The 27,930-nt window shown below is 41.1% G+C and overlaps 1 protein-coding gene across 1 annotated transcript in view; it reads left to right on the forward strand.

Annotated features, from left to right (window-relative positions):
- The window catches only part of LOC135214849 (elongation factor G, mitochondrial-like), a gene marked incomplete in the record, with an annotated part of 132,881 nt that overhangs the window by 44,206 nt on the left and 60,745 nt on the right, over positions 1–27,930 (forward strand). Inside the window, 2 exon segments of the mRNA XM_064249295.1 lie at positions 2,892–3,096; positions 24,147–24,263. Of these exon segments, the coding sequence (XP_064105365.1) occupies positions 2,892–3,096; positions 24,147–24,263 (322 nt within the window).

Genomic DNA, 27,930 nt, shown 5'->3' on the forward strand with positions numbered 1-27,930 from the left:
TTTGCTTGTTGTATCCAATAACAGTATTACTATTATCATATCGTTACTGTATTACAGAATATAAAGATCTGAATATACATAATTTGCATTTGATATTGTTTACATTCTCAAAATCTAGGCTGATTTGAGTATTATTGATAGTATCTTCATTGCCATTACTTATTAGGAGAGATATAATGTGGAGATACCTTTTATCATAACAAAGTTTGGTTGAAAATGTGCACATACCACTTCATTATATAAACATTGAGTAGGTGTGATTTCTCCGGTTCCAAACACCACTGCTGCCTCGCCGTTATTCGTTCGTTTTATTCACCCTCGGTTATAACCTGCAGCTTTAATTTACTAGTATTCTTTCTTGCGCCTCAGTAGCGTTGTTGGTATGGTGTTGGCGTTCCACCTCGGTGGTCGCGATTTCGATTCTCGGCCATTCCATTGAGGAGTGAGAGATGTGTATTTCTGGTGATAGTAGTTCACTCTCGATGTGGTTTGGAAGTCATGTAAAGCCGTTGGTCCCGTTGCTGAATGACCGCTGGTTCCACGCAACGTAAAAACACCATACAAACAAAAAAAATGCATGAGAAATGAACAAAAATATATTTTATTTTTACTTACTGAGAATCGGCAGGGTTTAACTTTTTACTTACTGAGAATCGGCAGGGTTTAACAATTTTAAAGGAGCTCTTAATAAACACCCGATAGTTATGGTAAATGACATCAGCAATCAGTTGTTTCTCAATTCGATTGTTTATGCCAATACATGTTTACAATAATCGCTTTATTCAGAATTCTAAAAACTGGAATTTTGTAGTGGTGGATGGAGGAGTATCATTAGTAAGTATTGTAAGTAGTATTACAATCAATGAGAGAGAGAGAGAGATAGAGTATTGTAAGTATTACAATCAATGATTGAGAGAGAGAGAGGAGAGAGAGAGAGAGAGAGAGAGAGAGAGAGAGAGAGAGAGAGAGAATTGCCTCGGTCAGGTTGTTACACTGATAGATATCCACTTGCAAAAGTCGAATAATAGTTATATTGAGAATAATGATAATTTAAATAAAACATGTTTATTGTAATATTACATGTTTTGTTGTATTGATAACATTATAAGAACAAAACAATGATGCGCATTTCCATTCTAGGTTTATTTACACTCTCAGCTGATCACGTTTTACTGATATCATCACTTGTCTTTAGTTGCTGAATGGAACTTAATTCAGAGATAGATACATTTCTTTCGTAAATGATCAGAGTTGGGTTTAACAAAGCCAAGTCTGTATGTTTTTCATACTGTAGGTCGCGGTAAAGGGAAACCATTGTTATGTTTACGTTTCATCGCCATTCTCAAACAGCCGCAACCGCTAATAATACTACAATGATGAGCAATGATAATCGTACACAATCATCATTCATATGTCTGAAATGTTCAAAAAGTTACAATTTTGAATTAAAAACAGCTTTGCGTGCTTCCTCACTTGATGTTCGCTGCGTTTATCGTAAAAGCACAGAGGGAACGTGAAAATATAGTGTCATAAAATAATTGCAAAAATGCCATGAATGGTACTGAAGATGATTTGTATATCGACGACGAAGCCGAAGTCGACTCGCCAGAACCAGACTGGAATCCCTAAGATGGTGGTACATGTGATCAATCTTGTGATATGTATGAGAAACCTTTAATGAAAAATTAATATTATGTTATCATAAATGTTATTACTACAGTAACTACACTACCATTGAAATTTCTTAAAGGTTACCGAAAGATAAAGGTTGCTGTCAGTGCAACCGCAAATCGAGGTTTACATTTTCTCAGCTGGGATCGCATAGGTAAAAGTTTCTGAATTTCACTGATTTCGAATTATTCCTCAAATAGGTGATTTGTTATGAAGATATGCCAATAATATATAAGGTAAAATGGTTTTATTACCTTCATTATCACTTTTTTTCATAAAGTGAATCTTTATGTATGTTGGTGGTTAGGCTATAGCACAGAGGCCGAGGCTAGCCTACAGATACGCATCTTAGAATTCAAGGTTTGAGCTTCATTATTGCAGTACAAGACGACCTCCAATTTTTAGGGGGGAATTTTAGGATTTAAAGGTCGTCTTATACGCGGTAATATATGGTACTTATAAAATTTGTCATTTGTTCCTACATGAATACAAATCATCAATTTATACATAAGAAGGCTTACTAATTGGTGGGAGGACCTGAGTAGACATCCTAACTGGCTGGAGATTTGCCTCACCTAGGACTTTTTCCTTCATGCAATGTCAAGCAAAGTGACATGCCTCTGATCATAGAAAAAAAAGTGTGCTTGACTGTCAGACTTCTGGGGTTTTCAAAGCAATGATGTTGCCCATTTATATAATACATGTATAATAATTGGCTCTTACTGCCTTAATGTGTGTTATTTCATGGTTATACAGTAAACAAACGATTGTGTGATGCTCTTTGCGTTATCTCATGTATAGTACTCAATATAACCTGTTAAGGTTTGCGTGACAGGTAGCCCACCTGCCATGAGTAATGTAGATGGTATTTCTGTGTAATTATAATGGAGATGATTATAGCAGTTGTGGTTTCTCTCATGCTCTTTATTTTTCCCCCTCTATATCACAGATCAGAAATTTACATTCAGTTATTGCCTGTCATTGCATTTTGTTTTATGAAATTTGTTGGAATCTTCTGCATCAAATTGCATTTAGTAATATTTGCCTAATCATGTTGACTTCTGTTGTGTTGATTTTTCCCTCTCATTTCATGTTATCTTTAGTATCATTACACCAGTTATTTAAGTGGTTAAATTGTATGTATTGGAAAAAGATGGAGCATAAATAGAAATTTAATTTTTGCTCCGAAAGCTTGTCCTAAATTCAATTTTGTCTTTCAGGTCATGTTGATTTCACTGTGGAAGTGGAACGAGCATTAAGAGTCTTAGATGGAGCAGTATTAGTTCTTTGTGCTGTAGGGGGTGTACAGTCACAAACAATGACTGTTAACCGCCAAATGAAGCGTTACAGTGTTCCATGTCTTGCTTTTATCAACAAGTTAGACCGTATGGGTGCAAACCCTTACCGTGTCTTGAATCAGTTAAGGTGAGTCATTTCTTTGTGTCAGTTTTATATTATATCTTGTAGTTTTTTGGATGAATTGCACTTAACCTCTTTGAAGGAATTATACCCATGCTTATTTTATTCTACTATTCTATTTTAGGCAGTCCTCGCTTATTGGTAGTTTTATATTATATCTTTTATTTTTTTATTCTATTCTGTTATAGGCAGTCCTCACTTATTGGTAGTTTTTTTATTAAATGTTGTAATTTTTTTAGTTGAATTGCACTTGACCTCTGTGAAGGAATTTTTTTTGTGCTATGTTATTCTATTCTATTACAGGCAGTCCTCACTTATTGGTGGTCCTTTAATGGCCTAATAGTTTTACAGTGCTTGGCTCATAATGTCATTAACTTGATTGTTCCTACACAAAATACAAATCCATTACTTACGGCGAAGCTGGAACGTGGCTGTTAAAATTCTTGAACAAGGTGGTTAGGCAGTAACTACTGTCTGGTGGGCAGGGAGACCTGCCTGCCCAGATGTAAACATCTCAGATTTCCTTTCAGCTGTCTTCTGATGAAGACATGTTTGTGAGCTCTTGCTGACTAGCTGTTAATCATAATTTCTTAGTGGAAGTCTTCTTTTATTGTTTCTAATTTGTTTGATATTAGTAACAATTAATATACAAACCCATTTTTTGTGATAAGCCTTGCTAGCCACCTTTCCCCTTGTGTATTAGGGGTCGGCAGCAAGGGTGTATTTATCCCCTCATCACATGCTCTTGTCCTTTAATAGTAAGGGCACAACAGTGTGCAGTGGACCCCCTGTATTAGCGTTCTCCGGATTCGCGGACACACATTCGCGGATTTCTCTCTGGAACATTTCCCCTCATTTTTGCGGAAAATTCGTCTGTTAGCAGTATTTTTCTATGAGAAATATCCACAAATTCCTGTTTTTTTTTAATCAATTTCATCATAAAATTCACTTTTTGTGATAAAGCTAATAATAAACCAGGTTTAAATTTTTAGTGGGTTGTTCTTGAGGTTTTATAGGGGTTCCAACTATTTGTGGGTTCTATCTATTCACGGGGGTGTCTGGTACGCATCCCCCGTGAATACTGGGGGACCACTGTATTTGGCATTTACTCTTATACTTTAGGAGAATTGACCGGGGGGAAACTTTGGAGGTTTGCCCTTTGTTTTTTCTCTCCCGGTGTTTTTCCTCCTTCGTCCTCTTTGCTTGCTTATTGAGTGAAGAAGGGGGGGTGTGTGGGGTTGATGTTTGGGAATCTCCTCTCGTTTTGGAGGGCAATGCCCTGGTGTGAGAGGCATATCCTTTTAATCATATTTTCTTTTTTCTGCAGGCCAACAGAGAGTGATAGTAGATTACAGCAGTAGATGGTTGGATATCTCTTCATGTTGGCTATCCTAACCCTCGGAATTGTACCTGTGATTGGTTTGCATGCTGTGACATTGGCCCTCAAGTGTGTGTACGGTTCCCCTGCTGAAAATCATATTGATATACTGCTGTTATCCTTGAGTTTTGTCACTGGTCAGTGTTTATGCAGCTGCCCTGTGATTGTTAACTCTATTTCTGATGATGACTATGCTTCATCCTGTAGAGGTATTCCTGGGAAGTGGGCGAAGAAGAAGTCGAGAAATAAGAGGTCTTGGAAGGTGTCATAGTCTCAACTTGTCTTCGTTGTCATCTACCTCCCCCTCACCTCCCTCTTTGAAGGCTTCCCAGCCTAGGAAGAGAAAGATAGCTTCTCTGCCCCCCAAGAAGTCTTGCCATGAGACCTCTAAGGGTCTGCATCCTCCCCCTTGGGAGGAAGCAGTTGGCTCTCTTGTCGACTCACCAGCTTCTTTGAGAGTGGGAACTGTGGCGCTGTCCCTAGGGTTTAGTGTCTCAGGAGCTCCAGGAGTTCAGACCCAGGTTCTCCTTTCTCTGGTACCAAGGGCACTGCTCATGAAACCAGGGCCATGTCGGAGACTCGTTTGCGAGTTTCTTCGAGTGTACAACCCTCCAAGTGGGGTCGTACACCCACAGTCAGTGATGGGGAGAAGAGGGGTCGTACACCCACAGTCAGTGATGGGGGAGTCTTCTCTCCATCATGACAGTGGTGCTGGGCAAGAGAATGGACCAAGCCACCAGCCTGTGAAAACCAGGACTGGTTCTTCTTCAGGTGCCAAGGTCAATGTTGCTGTCCCTCGGGATAAGGCATCTGGAGGAGCAAGTAGGAGGTCCCCTGCACAGCCCTCATCGCATGAGGTTTCGGCCTTGAAGAGGGCTGGGATGCGTTGTCAGGACAATGCATGTTCTTGTCAGTCTGGTAGCCACGCCGCTGCTAGCAGTGTCGCTTCTTCAGCATTTTCCTCGAGAAAGCGTCTCACTGAGGTGACCATGCTCTCCTATACCCATGCGCTGTCACCACCACTGGTTTGTGATGGCCCAGCTCATTCCTTCTGATAAAACTGCTTTCAGAAGGAATGAGAGTATCCAATCCTTCTCTCCTATTCCCTCTACTTCCTCAGGCTACACCGGGAGGGGTGAGTTGGATAAGAGGAATCCCATAGATTGCTCTCCGCAGGATTCAGCGTTGGGGGCCCACATTCTGGAGGGGTCTTAAGGCCCCACCTGATGTACGCCTGCGTTGTCGAGAAAGAATCTTCAGTCAATGACAGAGAGAATTCTTCTTGTCTCAACATCTAGTGTTCCGATCCTGAGGATTCGAACTCCTGAAGACTGTTCTCCGTGGCTCTTTCTGTCCTTTTCGGCAGATTCCAATTGCAGTCCCCTGTGGGGTTCTTGTGTTTTGGAAGCCTTTAGTGCAAATTCTGTTGAATTGCTCTTTTGATCCAGTCTTAAATGCTCGCATATACGTATGTAGAACTGGTTTTTATGCCTGATCCTCTTTGACTTCTACCGAAGTCGAAGAGGGACCTCTTCCCCATGATCATCTGACGAAATTCGGGGGTCTTGCCTTGTGCTTGAATTCCTTGGAATTTCTGGCACTCTCCTAGTGCTCTGATTTTTTATGATTTCCAAACTCTTGGGCAAGACGAACTTTTCTGATCATTTTTCCAGAGTAATAAGCACATACGTGTAGGACCATTGTCTTCAGGTGTGTGATCGAGACGATAAGTACCTCCTCATCAATATCTTGAAACTCAAGGCAGCCTTTCGGGCCTCTCAAGAATTGTGGGATTTGATTTTGAGGCACCCAGTGGTGTTGTTAAGCAACAACACCATAGTAGTGGTATTTATCACCAAACGAGAGGGTTTCATTTCCCTCCTGTTGCAGTTAACATGCAGGTGCCTAAGGGTAGCTGTTGTACACTTGATAGCTCTATCAGCCAGTTACATTTCAAGATGAAATGTACTAGCAAGCAACACAGCCTCCAGAATTGAGTATGGCGAGCATACTGCTTTCTCATGAAGAAATCCCTGGACACTCGGTTAAGGTCAAGTGGTTGCAGCTCAGCAAGTGGTTTGAAGGATGTGGCTTAGCTCCGTTTGGATTACATTGAGCAGTCCTCCATTTCTATACCTGGGTCCAGCAGGTAAAGTTCTTGTTGGGGCGAGGGCGGGCCACCTGGCTCTGTAAAATTGAAGAGCTTCCTTGTTCAATCATGCCACTACTATATAGAATAGGTATTTTCTTCAGAGATGTTTTTTTATTGGTGATATTTTTGAGGAGAGATCTTCCTCCCTAGCCTCTTGTGTGTCTCCTATCACAGGATTTTGTAGTTTCATACATTCAACTTACCTGTCAGATATATACATAGCTATCGACTCCGTCGTCCCCGACAGAAATTCAAATTTCGCGGCACTCGCTACAGGTAGGTCAGGTGATCTACCGCCCTGCTCTGGGTGGCAGGACTAGGAACCATTCCCGTTTTCTAATCAGATTCTCTCTGTCGCCGGTAGTATCAACATTGTTGTTACTTCCTCCTGACTGGAATTCTTTTTTCACAACGCTTTTGATCATCTTTCGACTGATTTTTGGTGACGTACTTGGATCGTTGTTTGGCATTCGCTATCGTGGACTGTTTTTTGGACTTCGCTTTGGATTTTCGTGAATATGTCTGATTCTAGTGTTAGCTTCAGAGTGTGTGTGAATGAGGGCTGTAAGGTGAGGATTCCGAAAGCTTCGGTAGATCCTCACACTACATGCAGTGGTTGTAGAAGGGTTGAATGCTCAATTGAGAATACGTGTAACGAGTGTGAGAGATTGAGTGCGCAAGAATGGAAGAATCTGACTTCTTACTTGAAGAAGTTAGAGAAAGATAGAGAGAGGAAGGCGGCTTACAAAAGCCGGAAAATGTCTAGTAGTTCTGTAGCTTCTTCTTCTTCTCATAATTATTCCCATTCTATTTCAGCCCGTTCACAAGTTAATCCCTCTGATTCCGCCTCAGAAATAGCAGAACTCAGAGCTTCCCTTCAAAAAATGCAAGAAAAAATGGAAGCATTGGAATGTAAGAGAAGTGAATGTGGTTTCTCGAGTGATGTTAGTGTCCCCAGTGTAGTGGAGGGGGCGTCTGGTCGTCTCTGCGACGCTCCCAGGCCTAGACCTCTTCCAAGCTCCCTGGCCCAGAGGAGAAGGAAAGTCGAAAGCCTTACGGGGGTCGTGGAGAATCCCCAACGATCAGGCGTCCCTTCGGCAGAATCTTATACATCTCAGACTGCCAGGGACAGCTATAGGAAAAGCGTCCTTCGTGAGTGCTTTTCTTCATCTAGTTCGCCTTCTCCGAGAAGAGGATGGAAGGAATCGAAGCTTTCACGTTCGCTGAAAAGGAATTGGAAAGAACCTGAGCTCAATTCTAGCCTCGAGCGCTTCTCTGAAGAGGATGCGGCTTCGGTAATCAAGAAAGCTAGAAACGAGTTAGATCCTTGGAATGTAAAAGACTCTCGAGCGCCTTCCAGATCTCCTTCTCCTGATTCGAATGAGCCTTCGACCAGGAAAATTTTGATGAATGTGCAGGAGCAATTAGCGTCTTTGGTAGGAGTACTTTCTAAAGAGCCTACTCGTAAAAAGGATGACAGGCTTTCGATTAAGAGATCCAAATACCGATCTCCTGTCGGGCGCGACGAACCCTCCAGGGGAGTTGTCGCACAAGCGGCCATCTCTGGGGGGAGCGGTGCGTTAGGCAGGCGAGACGTGGGAAAGGAAGTAACTCCTGCCAAGCGTTTGGCGCCAACTAGGAGCCAGGCGCCAAGTAGGCGCAAAGAGCCTGACTTTACTGTAGATCGTTCTAGGCCCAGATCTTCATCCAAGCAACAAGAGCCAACTGGAGAAGAGAGAACTCCTGATAGGAGTAAAGCGCCTGCTAAGCGCAATATACTTGCCATTCGAAAGGCGCATTCCATGAGCGATACTCCTACCAAGCCACAGGAGTATTCGGAACTAGATGCGCCTTCCATAGGTCAGGAGTATTCGGAAAGAGATACTCCTGCCAGGCGCCTTGAGTACTCTGACCTCGATACTCCTCCCAGGCGCCAGGAGTATTCTAGACTTTTTACTCCTACCAGGCGCCAGGAGTATTCGAAGCGCGATGCGCCTACCAAGCGCCAGGAGTATTCTGAGCTTAATACTCCTAACAGGCGCCAGGAGTATTTGGAGCGAGATGCGCCTACCAGACGGCAGGAGTATTCGAAGAGTGTTACGACTGTCAGGCGCCAGGAGTATTCCAAACAGGATACTCCTACCAGGCCCCAGGAGTATTCTCAGCGAGATACTCCTGCTAAACGCCAGACGCATTCTCCTCATGAAGAGCTTTGACATCCGACAGGAGTCTAACAGGCGTAAAGCAGTGATACGTGACTCGCCTAATGATAAACGTAAGGAGAGAGTTACTCCTAGCCCCTCTCCTAATAGAAGTGCTTCTTCTTCGGAAAGGAAGAAATCAAGAGAGGAGACAGAGGAGGGAAGGGAGCCTTCTCCTTCCGATCCTATTAATTTAGATGACGTCTCGGAGGACGAAGTTACTAACAGAGAAGGGCTTTCGAATTACAAAGTTCTTTCTGTTCTTCTCTTAGAAGAATATGGAGATGCATTGACTCCAGCCGCTCCTCCTTCTCCTCGCTCTCTATTTTCAAGTACGAAGGCACACAAGTCTTCATCTTTCCAGAAAATGAAGCCGGCCATATCCATGAAAAGGGCCTTACAATCTCTTGACTCCTGGATCAAGACTAAGAAGGAGTTAGGAAGGACGATTTTTTGCATGCCTCCCGCTAAACTAAGGGGTAGGAGAGGCATATGGTACGAAACGGGAGAAAATATGGGATTGTCTCTGCCCGTTTCAGCTGAATCGGACTTCTCCAGTCTCGTAGACTCGTCGAGGAGACATGCCTTAAATTCAGCGAAAGCAACATGGGGTCTTTCGGAAATGGACCATCTCCTCAAGGGACTTTTTCATACCTTAGAAGTATTTAACTTCCTAGATTGGTCCCTTGGGGTTATTGCTAAGAAGTCCCATGAAAAAGAACAACTAAGCCCTGAAACCTTGCATAGCATCCTTACATGCATTGATAAGGCGGTTCAAGATGGATCGGCGGAAGTGTGCTCCCTCTTCGGTGCGGGAATACTGAAGAAGAGAGCGGTTCATAGTGCCTTTCTCACTAAGGCCGTCTCGCCTTCGCAGAAATCCGCTTTGCTGTATGCGCCTCTCTCTGAACATTTATTTCCTTCGTAGTTGGTGAGAGACATTGCCCATTCGCTAACTGAGAAAGCCACTTAAGATCTTTTAAGGCAATCCTCAAGGAAAAATAGACCTGTGGCTAGTGAGGAAAAGAAAGCCTCTAGGCCAGCTCAACAACAGCAGCCCTTTCGAGGAGGCCCGCAGGCTAGATCCATCGTCAGAAGAAAGGCAACGGAAAAAAGGGGAAGATCTGCCTTTCGTCCCTTTAAGAAGGGAAAATGAGAAATCTTTCCTCCAGACACCTGTAGGAGCCAGGTTACAATTCTTTGCGGGAGCATGGGAAGACATAGGATCCGATCCTTGGTCGATGTCAATAATCAAGAAGGGTTATTATATCCCATTCAAGGACAGGCCCCCCTTGACAACATTACCGAGGGAACTGTCAGCCAGATACAGGGACCCTGTTCTGATGGATACTCTTCGTCAAATGGTGGAACAGATGTGGGACAAAAGAGCAATAGAGCTGGTACTGGATCAAAGCTCCCCGGGGTTTTACAATTGCTTGTTTCTCGTAGCGAAAGCCTCGGGGGGATGGAGACCGGTACTGGATGTAAGTTTCGCTGAACAAATTCGCTACAACAACAGAAGTTCAGCATGGAAACGTCTGCTCAGTACTTGCAGCTCTCTGTCAAGGAGATTGGATGGCGTCCCTAGATCTTCAAGACGCATATTCCATCGTCCCGATTCACCATTCGTCGAGGAAGTACCTTCGTTTCATGTTCGAGGGAAGGATCTATCAGTTCAGGGCCCTGTGTTTCGGCCTTTCTACGGCTCCCCAAGTCTTTACAGACTTGAGGAAAAATGTGTCAAAACACCTTCACATGAAAGGGATAAACGTCTCCCTATACCTGGACGACTGGCTCATCAGGGCCAGGTCTCAAAAGCAGTGTCTGGAGGACCTGTCAACAATCCTGGAATTGACAAAGACATTAGGATTAATCGTGAACCTCGAGAAATCTCAGATGGTCCCCGCCAGAAACGTATTCTATCTGGGGATTCAGATGGATTCTCGGGGTTTTTCGAGTATTTCCTTCTCAAGAGAGAGTAAGGAAAGGCTGTGCCACAGTATTGAACTTCTTAGAAAAAGAGCGTACTTCAGCGAGGGAATGGTTGAGCCTTCTGGGGACCCTTTCCTCGCTCGAACAGTTCTTTCCTCTAGGAAGACTACATCTCCGTCCGCTTCAGTTCTTCCTGAGAAGCAGTTGGAGTTGGAAGACAGGACAGCTCTCGGACACGTTTCCAATCTCATTAGAAGTAAAGCAACAATTAAGGTGGTGGTTGACCCCCTTAGAAGAAAACAAAGGAGTATCCTTAGAAGTTCGGAACCCAAACCTGACATTGTTCTCAGACGCGTCGGAGACAGGTTGGGGTGCGACTTTAGGGTCCAAGGAAGTGTCAGGCACCTGGTCGGAAGAGCAGGTGTCATGGCACATAAATTGCAAGGAGCTCTTTGCGATTCACCTCGCGCTAAGGAGCTTCGAGCAGATAGTCAGAGACAAAGTAATACAGATAAACTCCGACAATACGACCGCTCTGGCTTATGTCAAGAAACAAGGAGGAACTCACTCTCTCGCCCTATACGAACTGGCAAGAGATCTGGTGATTTGGGCAAATCAAAGGAACATGGTTCTTCTAACGAGATTTGTTCAAGGGGAGAGGAACGTGAGAGCGGACAGACTGAGCAGGAGGTTCCAGGTCCTTCCTACAGAATGGACCCTCCACTTGGAAGTCTGTCAGACCCTTTGGTATCTTTGGGGGAAACCGCAGATAGATCTATTCGCCACGTTTCTCTCCAAAAGGATAGATACATTTTGCGCCCTGGTAGAAGATCCAGGGCTTATGCAATAGACGCCTTTCTCCTGGACTGGTCAGGGCTAGATGTGTACGCTTTTCCCCCATTCAAGATTCTGGGGAAGTAGTCAGAAAGTGTGGCCTCGAAGGGAATCAGAATGACTCTGATAGCCCCATATTGGCCATCCCGAATTTGGTTCATGGAGGTGATGGAGTGGACAGTGGACTTCCCCAGATCTCTTCCAAACAGGATAGATCTGCTCAAACAACCCCACTTCGAGAGGTACCATCAAAATCTACCCGCTCTTGCTCTGACTGCCTTTCGACTATCGAAAGACTTGTCAGAGCGAGAGGGTTTTCTCGCAAGGCGGCAAGCGCAATTGCTAGAGCCCGCAGATCATCTACTGGGCGAGTGTACCAATCGAAGTGGGAAGTTTTCAGAAACTGGTGCAGGTCGAAGAAGCTGTCCTCTTCCAATACCTCTGTAATCGAAATTGCGGATTTCCTTCTTTTCCTGAGGGAAAAGTCACATCTTTCTGTACCAACAATTAAAGGATACAGAAGTATGCTTTCGTCAGTCTTTAGAAACAGGGGCTTAGACTTGACGAATAATAAAGATTTGCACGATCTCATCCGCTCCTTTGAAACGTCGAAGTCAGTAGAGCCTAGGATTCCGAGCTGGAACTTAGATGTGGTTCTGAAATTTCTGTCCTCGGAAAAGTTCGAACCACCTCATACGGCTTCATTCCGGGACATCACTAGAAAGTGTATATTTCTGCTATCTCTGGCTACGGCTAAAAGGGTCAGCGAGTTGCACGCCCTTGAGTCACGAGTTGGCTTCAAAGAAGATTCTGCGATTTGTTCATTCCAGACTCTTTTTCTTGCCAAAAACGAGAACCCTTCGAATCTCTGGCCTAGGAGTTTCGAGGTAAAAGGACTTACTAGCTAGTAGGCAGAGAAATAGAAAGATCACTTTGTCCAGTTAGAGCACTGAAATTCTATCTGGACAGAAAGAAGCGGTTGGGAGGCTCACAACATGGTCTATGGTGCTCGGTGAAAGACCCCAAGAGACCTATGTCTAAAAATGCTTTGGCCTTCTTTGTTAGAAGTGTAATTACCGAGGCTCATAAGAACTGCCCAGATGACACTTTTAATCTATTAAGAGTAAGAGCTCATGAGGTAAGGGCAATCGCGACATCAATGGCGTTCCAGAGAAATATGTCACTTAAAAATATTTTGGACGCAACCTATTGGAGATGCAACTCAGTATTTGCATCTCATTATTTAAAAGATGTGCGAGTAACGTATGAGAAATGTTTTGTGTCAGCACAGACGGTTCTGGGTAAAGGAGAGAGCACCGATCCTTAAATATGTGTACGTAACCCTCTTGTCGGATGTGTTCTTGTGTTTCCTGTGCATGGGAGTGTCAGATGTCACACTGGCGGCCTTCACTTCGCTTCATTAGGAAATCGAGTGACAGCTGACTATTAGAGGAGTACAAAATTTGTTTGATTTTGTATGTATGATTTTCGAGTTTGTGGTTGTTTGCTAAGAGTTTGGGGATGACTCTTAACAATCTTAGAACTAACACGGGTTAGGATCGGGTGATCGGGATCGGTTGTGTGCTCCTTAAAGAAGGCGTGTTGTCATATAAGCGGATTAGCACCCCTTGACAAATGCCAGTTAGGCTCTGCCGAGTAAGTGGATAAGACCCCATCGACAGACCAGCAAGAACTCTTGGCCACAGATCACTATCTCGCTAAGGCTCTTGAGGTGAAGCAGACTCCTGGGCAGTAGCCACGAAGTCTTCCATCTAATTAGGTAGGAACCAAGGTTTATATATACCTACAACATATGTTGTTTACCTGTCTAGTCAGTAAGTTAGCTGTCTCTTGCCCTCCACCAAAGGGTGTCAATCAGCTATGTATATATCTGACAGGTAAGTTGAATGTATGAAAATGATATTGTTATGATACAATAAAGTTTCATACATACTTACCTGGCAGATATATACGATTGAAGACCCACCCAGCCTCCCCGCAGGAGACAGGTGGAAGAGAGAATCTGATTAGAAAACGGGAATGGTTCCTAGTCCTGCCACCCAGAGCAGGGCGGTAGATCACCTGACCTACCTATAGCGAGTGCCGCGAAATTTGAATTTCTGTCGGGGACGACGGAGTCGATAGCTATGTATATATCTGCCAGGTAAGTATGTATGAAACTTTATTGTATCATAACAATATCATGTTTGTATCAGTGTTGGAACAAATGACAAATTCTACAATAATTTGTATTTTTCCCAACTTACAAACCCCCAACAAAATGTACAATTAATTTCCCTTCTCATGCCTCCCGTCTTTGTTAATCTCTCTCTCCATTTTGAGCATCAACCAGTCATCTCAGGCTATTCACAAATTGGGGTCATCTGGTCCTGTGGGCATCTTTTATGCTAGCTCTTCTCTTAAACAAGTCTACAATAGCCGTCTGCTCATGCACATGTAAGCTACTCCCATCACATGATGTTGTGGGTTTGTATGTTAGGAAAAATAGATTATTGTAGAATTTGTCATTTTGTTAAAATGAAATGAAATGGGCAACCACTGTGCTAATACATCCACCAACGATTTAAAGATAGCTGCCATCTTTATGAGGAAAGAGATTTAAAGAAAATACAATTAAACAATTGATCAACCACTTAGGAAGGAGTTATACAGTATCCCCACAGCTTTAGCCCTTTGGATAATAACAACTATAACTCATGAACTTCCTCTAATCCCAAAATACTATCAATTTCCTGATCAAATTATATTAATTAAAAAATATGCAATAAAGGAAGGGGAGAGAGCGTGAAACAAACAAGGTTTTCATTTAAATAGAATAAAATAATTTCAGTAGTAAAGAACTTGAGCTCAGTCATTGTTGTAGTTGATTTTAATTGACATAGTAATTGTGTTTTTTGTAGGGTTCTTATAATTTTGAATTGCAAAAGATATAGCTCTTAACAGATGTTTTTGTCTTTTTCTTTTCTTTACACCGATTTTTGTTTCTCCAGGGTGCCATTTAAGTATTTAAAGTTCATGTTGGTTCACTAATAAATTCTTATTTGAATAAAAAGTGAACAGATTAGGAATGAATTTGTGTCGAGTTTTGTAACCATTTTCCTTAGGTGTAGACCATGTGTTAAAATAGATTATGTACTTTAGAATAGTGCGCTGTTTAGCTGTATGAAAAGGCAATTCCTTGTGAATGAGTTTTCCCTCTGTGCTGTGAACAACAGCAAATGATAGTGATAGCTCTTACTAGACTTTACCATTTGTGTGAATGCCAATGAAATTTTGAAAAATTATGGTCTTTTTGTTTTGTAAGACTATGTTTAGTTCAATATGTTCAGTATTGTACTTATAACGAAGTTTGTATCCCACTGATTTTGCCAAGCATATCAGGAGTTCATACTTGCTTGTTGGGTTTTGTTACTTGCACTGCTAGGTGATTACTAATTGGAGCATTGTATTCTTTAGTTGGCATACATCCCAATTTTAATAAGTAGTTGGTGTAGGTGTAAATCATAACATCCTTGTCATAGTATATGTAAAATTTTCAGTGTTCTTGTGCTCATAAGGTGGCCTTATTAGTATGGTTTTTTTGTATATAAGTAACTTACCAAAGTGATTACATAGCTATCAATTTCTAGTATTGGCAGCTAAAATTTGAAATTCGCAGTAGCAATTCTTTTGTTTTTTGTAGGTTAACTAGCCCTACCCACTTTCAGGGAAGAAGAGGAACAATTGAGCAGTCTCAATGTGTTTCTGCCGGCTTACGATGAGGAAGTGAGCAGCAGCTGAATTTTGGAATTTTAATTCTTTGCTGGTTTCCTAGTTCTGATGAATTGGTGAAATATTTTTTGCTTTTGTTAGCCTTTCAGCAATTTATATTTAGGTAAGGATTTTGATAAATCCTTGATTTTCACAAATTGTGACTTAATGAATGTGACTTTTTTTAGTAATTTGGACATTGTTGACTAGAACATGAGGTAAAGAGATGAGGGTACACGGTCAGTACAGGAGATACATGATAAAATCATGTGGATGTACAGTAATTTTAAATTGTTATTTTGCTCAAATATTTTCCATATTCATTGTTCAGATAGATAAATTAATAATAAAGCTCTATCTTACTTTACAGGTATTGTTTGTTTATATAATACAGCTTTATTGCAAGTTGCTAAAAGATGAGTCTTGGGGTTTTGGGATGGTTTGGTGTGTGTTTCTGTTTGAAATAATTTTTATTTGTTTTAAAATGATAATTTATCATATATTCTTGTTAGAACTATCAAATTGGGGAGTGAACTGTTAAAATAGGCAGTTATAAGCATTTTACAGTAGTTTAAGGGATATACCTGGATTTATAGCAAGAACACGCATTCTCAGATATATACAAAGAAATATCGGAGTTTGTTTTATAGTGAGGTCAGCTTGGGTACTTTAATCTGTTATCTCAGTGAGCTACTGTACAGTTAAACCTCTTAAAACCAGCATTCTATGGTCCAGGCACTCCTGTGGTTTGGCTTGATTTTAAATCAGCTGCCATTAGTTCATTGCGCCACCACCAGGGTTGTGCCATGTGTTGTTTACAACTTCAAGACTGCAAAAATTATGCCATATCTCCTTTGTTTTTAATTAGAATAATTGTTAGTAATGAAACTATGTGAAGTCAAATATTTTTTTTATTAATCTTAAAGGAGTAAAGGGATTTTGACGGAGGAAAAATCTATTTCTGGGGAGAGACCTGTGTCGCCCGGTGAAAAGGTCCTTCTTACTACTTTTCTGATATAAATAATTTCCAAATATACCAGAGAAAGTTAAACCATTGGTATGCAGAGGTTACTACCCTCGCGCGAGCACCTCAAGGCCGTCGTGTATAAAGAAAGGGCGTGTGAAAGCCACTAAACACAGGTCATCTTCCAATTAGATTATTCCTTCGTCAATACATGGATATGGGGTGTGCCGTTACAGTGGTCTCAACCACACCGCTCCGGCTCCCCCAGCCCCCGCCCGATGCTAGCGCCATCTTACATCCTTCTGTAATGGATTTCAGTAATGGCTTGGAAAGGAATGGGATGGGAAATAGGGTAGGGTTTCACCGGGCGACACAGATCTCTTCCCAGAAATAGATTTTTCCTCCGTCAAAATCCTTTTTCTGGGTCGACCTGTGCTCGCCGGTGAAAAAATACAAGAGAATGCTTTCCAAGCTCATGAATTCAACATTAATACTAAGGATAACAAAAACATAGTTAAAAGATAAATCTTCATTAACTGATTATTACTAGTATATAAACTTAATATCTAAACTTAAGAATAGAACTTATATTATAACTTAATCATTAAATATGTATACATAAATCAAAATGTAAAGTTTCATATACACTTCATAATATAATATATACAAGTAGGATTAAGCACATTCCAAAATTGATCCATATTCTGGAGAGGAAAGCATGATACTTGGATGGCTGAATCTGATCTACCGAGGTGAGAGGCATCGTGGCGAGAGTGGCAGGTAGAAAGGCGAAAGTATAAGGAATGGGATGAAATTGAAAGAGAGGAAAGTTAGTCCGGAGAGATTAAACTCCCCGCCGCTATAGTGGAAAATTTTAAGGCTTGAATATTCCTTAGGTAGTGGCGTTTAAAGACCCGAGGAGATTTCCTCCCCGTATACTTCTTAAGGTCATCAAAATTCATATTTTGAAAATAATTAATTGAAGTAGCTATAGCTCGAATATCATGAGCATGTGGGAAAGATTCCGGGTTAGCCTGTTTTATGAAGTAGAGTATTTGCTGTCTAATACCTTGAATGGAGATAGTACCACCTTGCTCTCTGGAAAATAAAGGACCGGAGGATCGTGAGGAGGATCTAGCTAAAAAGGCCTTAAGAGTTACCACAGGACACAGGGATGTATCCTGAGGTAGAGGTATAATTTTCCAAGGAGACCAATTATTTTGAGGATCTTCATTTTTAGCTAGGAAACTCCTATCCGGAGAGAGCAGTACTTCTCCTGATGGGAGGAAATCTAAGTTCTCAGGATTACGTGAGAGAGCTGCTAATTCTGATATTCTGGCGCCTGAGGCCATGGCTGTAAGAAACAATGTTTTTCTCAGTAGAGAAATGTAAAAGCAAGATTCATTATTAGTGTCCGAGGCTAGTTTCAAAACATCGTTTAAAAACCAAGTGACTTTTTGAGGACGAATTGTAGGTCTAAGTCGTGCACAAGCTTTGGGAATGGACGAAAAATAAGAATCTGCTAAATTAATATTAAACCCGACCTGAAAAATCTTTTTCAGAGCCGACTTAATTGTAGTAATAGTACTAACGGCTAGGCCTTTTTCAAACAAGGTTTTAAAGAATGAAATGGCCAAATTTGGGGTCATTTGAAGAATATCCAAATTCTTTATAAATTCCGCTAACTTCTTAACAGCCGAATCATATCGCCTAAGCGTTGAATCCTTTTTGTCAGATTCTATGAATAAGACGTTCTCCGGATCAATATTTGCATCTTTATGGGCTGCAAATTTCATGAAGTCCACAAAGTTAGGGTGTGAACTATTCTTGAGGAAGCTGACACAGTCTGAGTTTGGACTATTTGTGTCAACTTTGGTTGTGGGATCCGTCTGGGATGGAGTTTCAGCTCTAGTAGGAGCGGAAACCAATTGCTCTTGGGCCAGTTGGGTGTTACTAGGGCTACTGTTCCTTTGAAGGAACGTAGTTTGTGTAATACCTTCATCAGAAGATTCACTGGAGGGAACAGATAAATCTTCTGCCAGTGGTTCCAGTCCAAGGCTAATGCGTCCATGGCATAGGCCTGAGGGTCCAGTTTGTGATTGGTGCATGTCGCAAACAGGTCTACCTGGAGATCTGGAACTAGTCTGGTTATCCACCGAAACGAATTCATGTCTAGGGACCACTCCGATTCTAAAGGTTTGGTCCTGGATAAAGCGTCCGCTATACATTTCTCACTCCTGCCAGATGTGTTGCTGACAGGAACCAGTTTCTTTTTGCTGCCAAGGAAAATATTGCTACTAGAACATGATTCAGATTGGGTGATTTGGAACCTCCTCTGTTTATGCAGTGGACTACCACTGAATTGTCTGAGACTATCCTCACATGACTTGTTTTGTGATGATGCAATTGTTTCAAGGTTAGAAACACTGCCATTGTCTCCAACACGTTTATGTGAAATTGTTTCATATTGAGTGACCAGGTCCCCTGAAATATTTGGTGTTGGGAGTAACCCCCCCAACCACTGAGTGACGCGTCTGTATGAATCGTCACTTGAGGAGGGGGAATTTGTAAAGGAACTGATTTGGTCAGTTTCTTGGACTCTGTCCATGGGAGTAGTCTCTTTATTAATACGGAGGGAATTATAGATACTTTGTCTCTTAAATGTATCTTTGGTCTCTTCCTCCAAACTCGATTGATGTCTTTGAGTTTGGCTTTCAGTAGGACGTCTGTTACTGAGGCAAATTGGAGTAAGCCGAGAATTCTTTCTAAAGCTCGTCTTGATATCCTTTTGTTCTTGATAAATTGTTTTGTTGCTAATGCTATCTCTCTGACCTTCTTGGGTGGAAGGGATAGCTTGTGATCTTTTAAGTCCCAATGAATACCCAGCCAATCGAACTGACTTGCTGGTTGTAGCCGGGATTTTTCGAAATTCAACCGAAATCCTAGATTTTGTAAGAACTGAATTACTTTGTTTGTTGCTTTGTGGCATTCTTCCACTGTGTTCGCCCAAATGAGCCAATCGTCTAGGTAGGCTACTAGCATTATTCCTTGGTTCCTGAGTTGTTGCAATACTGTCTCTCCTAGTTTCGTAAATATCCTGGGAGCAATGTTGAGGCCGAACGGCATCACCTTGAATGCGTAGGATTTTCTGCCTAAGCGGAAGCCTAGGTAGGAAGAGAAATTTCTTGCTATCGGAACATGATAATAAGCGTCTGTAAGATCTATAGAGGTGGTGACGGCCCCACGGGGAAGTAAGGTCCGTACCTGAGAGACAGTCAACATACGGAACTTGTCGCAGAGAATGTAAGAATTCAGTTTGGACAAGTCCAGAATTACTCTCATTTTGGAGGGCAAACTGCCAAGGGTTGTTCTTATCGAACGGTGGAAGTTTAGATGCATCCGGAACTGCCGATGGAGCAGCTTGAGTTCCGGAGTGGAGCAGACCTGCGATCATGTCTTTGATCGGCTTTAGCTGCTCCGCCACTATATCAGTCACCGACTGTGTGGCTGTAGTGGGGGCCGGAGTAGGAGAGTGCATCCTCTCATCTAGCCTTTCATCCACTACTTCTCTAAACCTGGACAAAAGTTTGTCCACAAGGAGGTCAGATTGCATGTCAAGCTCCGTCGTTTTGGATTTAGCGGACTTAACCCCTCTGTCCTTTAGAAGGAGGAGGGGCCTTGGCAGCCGGCGATGAATCATATGAAGTCGATGGCCTAGGGGCCGGAGACGACGCTGATTTCGCCGACGGAGTTGACATCGAAGCCTTAGATGAAGGCTTAGATGCCTTTAAGGGCTTAACCTTGGGTCGGACTGACCTAGAACCTTCCCAAGGTGAAGGAACAGATTTATCAAAACCTAAGAATGATGATGAAGAAGAAGAGGGGGTAGGTGAAATGAAAGAACCTGCCGGAACCTCTACGCCACTTACCTGCTCATCCATCGGTTCCAGATGAATGTCCAGGGCAGCCACATCTCCCGTCAGTTGTTGGTCCTCTTGGTTTGGAGCCATAGCAGCTCGAATGGCTTCCATAATAGGAGCAGCTACTTCCTTATTCACCGCTGCCGATGGAGAACCGGGGAACAAACGGGTTGCCAAGGTACCATCCAGCACATAAGGACAGCGTTGCGGAGCATTGCGGCCGAATCCATAAACCCACTGCCGAAGACTTGCCTTGGCTGTCTTCAAGCTCTCCTCGTCCGCCTGTAAGAGGGAATAGGATTAAAAGGGTCCTATTGACTAGAACTTAAACTAGAATTATGTCTATATTAACATAATAAGAAAGAACCGTGTACACATTTGTTACTTGATCTTACCTCATCGTTCAACAAAATTGAGGTCAATTCAAAGCACAATGAACAAGACTCCGGAAACCAGACCATGTACGGGTTCTGGCCTTCTTCTGCGATGAAGGAAATCGAACAATGAGCGTGGGACCGGCAGACGTCATGCCCCACTGGATTATTGAAGTTCCCTGGACAGCCTTGGAAGGCGCAACGGGTTTTCTGTAATATAATATTTTAAATAAGTACCTACTCTCCCTATTGAAAACTAAACTAACTTAGATAATAGAGCATGCAAGTATTCTTAACCTGACATGCATGAAGGAGGCTTGCCGGAGCTAAAACCACCAAAGGGAGAGAGTGTAACGTATGTTAAATATGTACTAGCAAAAGTAAAATTATTTGGAGGATTCACAATTTTACTCTGTTATATCCCGGAGTTCCGGTGAGCTCCGGAGTAATTAAAAATCCAGTATCAACAAGGTAGATCCATATTGTTTTAGAGAATTTATTCTTAATATTGCTAATCTCCGGTGAAATACACCACCGGAGTAAATACTACCGGAGCTGAGGATGGGTACCATATCAAGAAACAGTAAAGCCTAACGAGGGGAGGTGTGTCCCAATCGTCATGGGCAATGCCAGAGATGATGAACAGAACATCTCATAAAACATGATGAAAATTAAAAAATGTTTCTAATCGCAACCTCTTACAATGACGGAGTTTCCATCGGCTGAGCTCCGGTGAAGGGAGTTCCGTAAGGTAATTCTTATTGAATTACTTACCACTCCACCCTGTCCTTATCCTCCCCAAGCCATGGCGGGGGAAGAAAGGAGGGGGGGCCAATGGTAGGACATGTTGGGAGGAAAACAGGTAGAAACGCAAATGGCGGCCGTTAGTGGTTGGTCTTAACCACGATGTTAATGGACCATTCGTGATAACGTATCGCGGACCACAGAAGATAGAAATACCAATTAAAGTTAATTCTTTGGTAAAAGTCGGGGAAATCTATAGAAAGCGGTTTCCCTGGACAACCTTATATAACTGGTATTAAAAACCTCGTGGTTCACTAGAATACTATATTATCGGTCTGGACCAAGAACAGGGGAGCTAGGCTAACTTATGTTCGAGAATGGTACCACGGACTAGGTCTAGTACGAAAGCAACAATGGAAATACCTTGAATGAAAACATAAAATATGAGAGTCTATCTAGTGTAAAATGAGGCATAACCTTAACACGTAGCCAAGCTTAAAGTACTATAAGGCAACGAAAAGAGGGGGAGTAATCCAGCCTCTCTCGAACACGGAAGAGGGAAATTTTCCCAAATTCCGTATAACCTATGTACTTAGACCTGTTAAGATAGTACTTAACTGTGTCTAACAAAAGGGGGAAATAATCCAACCTTACTAGCAATAGAATTCAAGCGGGCTACTATAAGGCAACTGAAAAGAGGGGGAGGTATCCAGCCTCTTTCAGCACTAGACAACAGGGATTACGATTCGTATATGAACGAAGATGCTCTCATAACAATAAACTATAAAAACAAACAATAAAAAGATAGTCACAATCAAATAAGAGGAATAAGCGAGGAAGGGAGGTCTATAGACTAAAACGGCAAGGAAATTCTTTCTCAACGCCGCAAAGTTAAATTGCATGGACATGCAAAAGGTTAATAAACACTGAAATCTCCGTACTGTCCAAAGGAGCTCTCTTCCTCGCTTAATCAAGACTATCTAAAAATAATAACGGGACTCGTGACGTCCTATACATTGAAATACGCTAATACGAACAGTGTCATGTAAATTAAACTGAATTATAAGTGGATCAGTAATAAAACTGTGAGACATACGATTCGAATCTAACAGTAAAGAAGGATGCGAATAGCAAACTCAAAATACACGTAGGGGTAGACCGAAACAAACATGCTTTGTTTACGATCGCGTTGTTTGCACATGGCCGATACCATGCTCATATAAAAACCCCAAAATTACGTGAATTATACCAATTCATTATCTGTTTTTAATGAAAACAGAAATTGTGGTACTTAACATTGGTCCAGGTGAAGGTAGAGCTTTAGCCATGATGAAATAAATCCAAAAATAGCGAAAAAACACTGGCACAATTTCAAAGTGTACGGTGCGCACGAGTCCAACAAGAAGGATGAAAGATGGCGCTAGCATCGGGCGGGGCCTGGGGGAGCCGGAGCGGTGTGGTTGAGACCGCTGTAACGGCACACCCCATATCCATGTATTGACGAAGGAATAATCTAATTGGAAGATGACCTGTGTTTAGTGGCTTTCACACGCCCTTTCTTTATACACGACGGCCTTGAGGTGCTCGCGCGAGGGTAGTAACCTCTGCATACCTATGGTTTAACTTTCTCTGGTATATTTGGAAATTATTTATATCAGAAAAGTAGTAAGAAGGACCTTTTCACCGGCGAACACAGGTCGACCCAGAAAATATTTATTATAAAATATCCACTTGAGAAGGCTCTACCAAGTCAAAACTTTTAATCTCAACAGCGAGATATTTGGCATGCACAAATTCCTTACTCTGTGTGTGCTTGACATAATTGATACAGTTTTGATAATTTCTTTTTATGTAACTGTGTATTTACCTATTCGGTATGCCACCGACGAGATCATAAGATGCTAGAGGTAAGAAGCACAAGCATAAATCTTTATCTATGCTAGAAAATGTTTTTTCATTAGCAAATAGTTTGGTCTTCATTTACCTCACTAGATGGCGTTGGTGTGCTTTGTTTACGTTTTGACGGTGACATTCAAGTGCACTGTGATTGCCAAAATTCATCCATGATTTTTTTCTTCCCACTATCCTCTACAATCAAAATAAATGACAAAGAAACTAATAACAATAATTATGAGATACAAAATTTAGGATATGAAAGTCACTGATGATGATATGCAGATTCTGAGAAGTTTAGTACTGTAAGGGACTTACGATTAGGCTAACTCAGGAATGTAGGCTAAATGTGTTAAATAAAATACACCAAAGAAAATTGTATAGTATAACGTTATAAAATGATGAAGTTGTAATATATGGGTAATAATAAAATAATAAAAGCAGTATCAGAATGTAGCCAAGTAGTAGGCCAAGTCAGAAACTAGGCTATTTGTATGTGGAATTTACCTTGCAAGACTATGTTTACCCACAGGCTTAATTTTTTAGGTATGTGTTCTATATTCTGTGGTCCGGCAATGGCCTGGTCCCAAGGTTTCTGGATTTAAGAGGTTAAACTGTATTTGCATCCCACTAATTAAGAGAAATGGAAATAGTATATAGTAAGTAAAGTACCTTAGGTCCTTTATCAGTGGCTAGCATGCCGTTGGGGGAGGAAACATAGGAAGCATCTCTTCCAGCCTTTCTTTGCCTTGAATCAGGGTGTCGAGTTATAGGGGAGTTTAGGGGTATAATTTCAAATTTTAACTGCCGTTTCTAGAAACTGATTGCTATGTAATTACTTGGTAAGTATATAGAAAACTTTATTTTATAAACATTTCATTTTCCATTTTCAGATCCAAATTAAATCATAATGCTGCATTTATACAGCTTCCAATTGGTTTAGAAGGAAACACCAAAGGTATAATTGACCTGGTTGAACAAAGAGCTCTCTATTTTGAAGGAGATCATGGGTGAGTTAAAGTTTGAGTAAGTTCTTCAGCTTATGCATTGTTTGCCTTGGCATGGTAATATTAATATAAATACAAGTGGAGGTTAGTGAATTATAAAGTAGTTAATGACTTCACTGGGTTACATTCTTAGACTCATAAACTAACATAAAATCTTTTGTTCGTCTGAGGTAAAAATACATGTACTCATCGTCATTAGCATTTTTACATTAGGTATGTTATATGAGTTCTCTTCACTCTCTTGTCTTGAAGGCAATTTCTACCAAATTTCATCTGGTCTTGATGTTTTCTGTGATGTCTTGGATCATCTATTTGGTGTTACTTTAATATCTGCCTCATAATAGAGACACTTGCTGCTAACATAGATGCTGTACAACTACCCAAGGTTAGGGGAGATTCTGATGTTTGCTACATATATGGACATTTAAAAACTCGCAAAGTGCTACATCTATGGAAGTTTAAAAACCTACAAAAGCCAATATCCCTCTCTACCCCATAGAAAGCCAATGCCAGACTCCTACCTACCAGCTGGTCGAGACTGTAAACAAGATTTGACTCCCTACTTGCCTATTGAACTCAGCACTGCTTTGTTTGTAGTTTCTCCTAAGGCTTTGCCCTGCACCCTTCTAGGTTATCATCACATCATTAGATGTGGAGAGTCTCTTCACCAACTTGCCCGTAGATGAAACAAGTCAAAACTCAATGCCGGAAATATGATGAAAGCCTTGAACAAGTGGACAGTACCAGTAATCAGATATAGCGCAAGAGTCGTGGAGTAGATGAAAGCTGAACTCCACAGCATAGACCAGAAAACCGGGAAACACATGAAAATACACAAAGCACCTACACCCAGGAGCAAATATTGATAGACTTTACATAACTTGCAAGGAAGGAGGGAGAGGACTACTAAGCATAGAGGACTGCATCAACATCAAGAGCAGAGCACTGGGACAATATCTGAAAAAACCAGTGACTTAGGAATGCATGGGAAGAAGGACTGATAAAAGTAAATGAAGACCCTGAAATATACAAGGACAGGAGAATGACAAACAATGGAAGTATGGCACAACAAACCAATCCGTGGATAGTACATGATACAGACTAAAGAAGTGGCCAATGATGAAACATGGCAATGGCTACAGAGGGGAGGACTCAAGAAGGAAACAGTAGGAATGCTAACAATGGCACAAGATCAGGCCTCAAGAACCAGATACAGGCGGCCCGTGGTTAACTGCGCAATCACTCAGCGGAGAATCGGTTTTACGGCTGTTGTCAAAAATATTCCTTAAAAAAATAAGGTATTTTTAGGGCACAATTTTCAGTTAACAGCGCCGCCAGCGCCGTTGTCTAACGAGTTCATACATTTGTAGAAATGCTGTTTAAACCTTAAAGGTTATGCAAATTATATTAAAAAATTTTATGGAGAGTTATTACATAGGTATTAGGGTAAAATATATGCCTCTGACGCTGTTCTATGCTGAAAATATCGGGTTACATAAGTGCAAATTTAGCTATGGATGTGTCGATTTATAAATGTTCATGCTTTCATGTTTAAAATGTGTATGAAAATGTATTATGTATAGTGTATTTTTGTTTCTGCTCAGAAATATGATACGCTTTTGAAACTGCCCTTCACACGTTATCAAATACGATGTTTTTTCATGCTCTTTCTTGTGAGCGCCGCCTGCCACTCTTCCGAAATATTGAGTTAAAAAAAGGTGGAAATTAGCGATCAATGTGTCGATTTTATAAATGTTCATGCTTTTATGTTTAAAATGTGTATGAAAATGTATTACATATAGGGTATTTTTTATTTCTGTACAGAATTATGATAAAAAGGCAGCTTTTGAAACTGCCCTTCATGTTATCAAATACGATGTTTTTTCACATTCGTTCTTGTAAGCCGCCGTCTGCCGCTCTTCCGAAAACATAGTTAAAAACAGTGCAAATTTAGCGATCGATGTGTTGATTTTTTAAATGTTTATGCTTTTATGTTGAAAATGTGTATGAAAATATATTATGTATAGGGTATTTTTATTTTTGTACATAAATATGATACAAATTAAGGCAGCCTTTGTAACTACGCTCCATTTTGTCAGGGGATGTTTTTTCATGTTCGTTCTTGTCTGCCACTGTTCAGAAAAATGCATGGTGTTATTTTATTAATTATGCATCTTTTCCATAAATCATTTGAAAAGTCATACATTACTTCACTGTATCCAATAATATTGTATGTATTCTCATATTACTGTATTATAAAATACTACGGCAAATCTAAGCCAGTTTTCTGTGGAGCGGCCAATGTTGTGGTTTGAAATCAGCTGATGGCGAATACGAGTTTGTTTCGCCATCTTTAACGCAATTCTGAGCGAATTCTCTTCCTTCTATGTAGTTAGCATAAACGAATATCTAGATACTTGCCTTATATGAGACAAGGTTATTATCTTTATACAACGTGTTTTTAGGTGGAAATATGAATTGAATATGTCTTGTTGTGAATGCGAACTACTTTTTTTTTTCGTTAACAGATTACGTTGGCTGCATGTTCATTGCGTAAAAAAATTGTGTGATTCCTTTCGCAATAGTAATCCTTTATATCATCGTAATACGAACTTTACGTTATTTATCTTATATTGGCGTGAAACCAACAGTAAAATGTGTTCTTTCAAGCACAGTAGTTTTGATTAAAATGAGTTTATCTCAATTTTATCTACGGTTGTGTTTGATGGCATACGTTTACTGGATTTATCCTTGTTGCCGATGTACGATAATAGTCATAAGCAGCTTGAACAGTGTTCTCAGCTTCAGTTATAACTAGGTTTAAATTTAACAGTATATTTCCCGATTGATCTTAGATCTATATTGATCTTTGATCTATAGCGAATAAAGTTATTACATTAATATATCTCAGTTCTATTCTACATTACGCCATTTATAATAACTACGGTAATAGTGTACTGTAGTACGATGATTGAAATACAAGCCAAACGGATGTTATCCAGTTCGGTTGTACGTAGGAAAAAAAAAAAAAAAAAGTAGTTTCTCGTTCAGTTGTTCATGGCTGTCACATGTTCATGCAACGAGTATAACGTTAAAACCATACTTTCATCATTCTCTTTTGCTGTTATTGAACTTATGTAACTAGAAGATGAATAAACTTAGGCTATTGTAATTTGGTCTCTCATAAAATCGGACTATCGTAAGACGAATTATCGTAACTTAAACACTACAGCTACCTGCACACTGTATAAACCTTATTATATCTTTACATACTCTAGACACTCAAAGGATTAAAGCTAGGCTTTTTCACTTTACAGTATTTATATGCAATTGCTAATTACTGTACAGTAAATCTATAGTACTATACTGCATAAATATAATTTTGCTTATTGCGCCATTGTGGGATTACAGTGCCTTTGACTGGTCTAGAGTTTCGAAAGAAGGTGTGCAGCGGCCGTAGGCTTTAAAATCACTTAGCATCGAAAATCACCCAGCGTCGGCGGCCAGGAATGTAACCCCTGCCGCTAACTGAGGGCCGCCTGTATATTCAAAGAATGATAGATGAAAGTAATCTCTCACCCATACGCAGGGAGTGTAATATGAAAAACAAGACCATAAACCACATAGCAATTGTCCGGTACTTGCACAGAACCAGTATAAAAAGAGGCAT

This window comes from Macrobrachium nipponense, chromosome 11 (genome assembly GCF_015104395.2).
Source record: "Macrobrachium nipponense isolate FS-2020 chromosome 11, ASM1510439v2, whole genome shotgun sequence".
Classification (NCBI taxonomy): Eukaryota; Metazoa; Arthropoda; class Malacostraca; order Decapoda; family Palaemonidae; genus Macrobrachium; species Macrobrachium nipponense.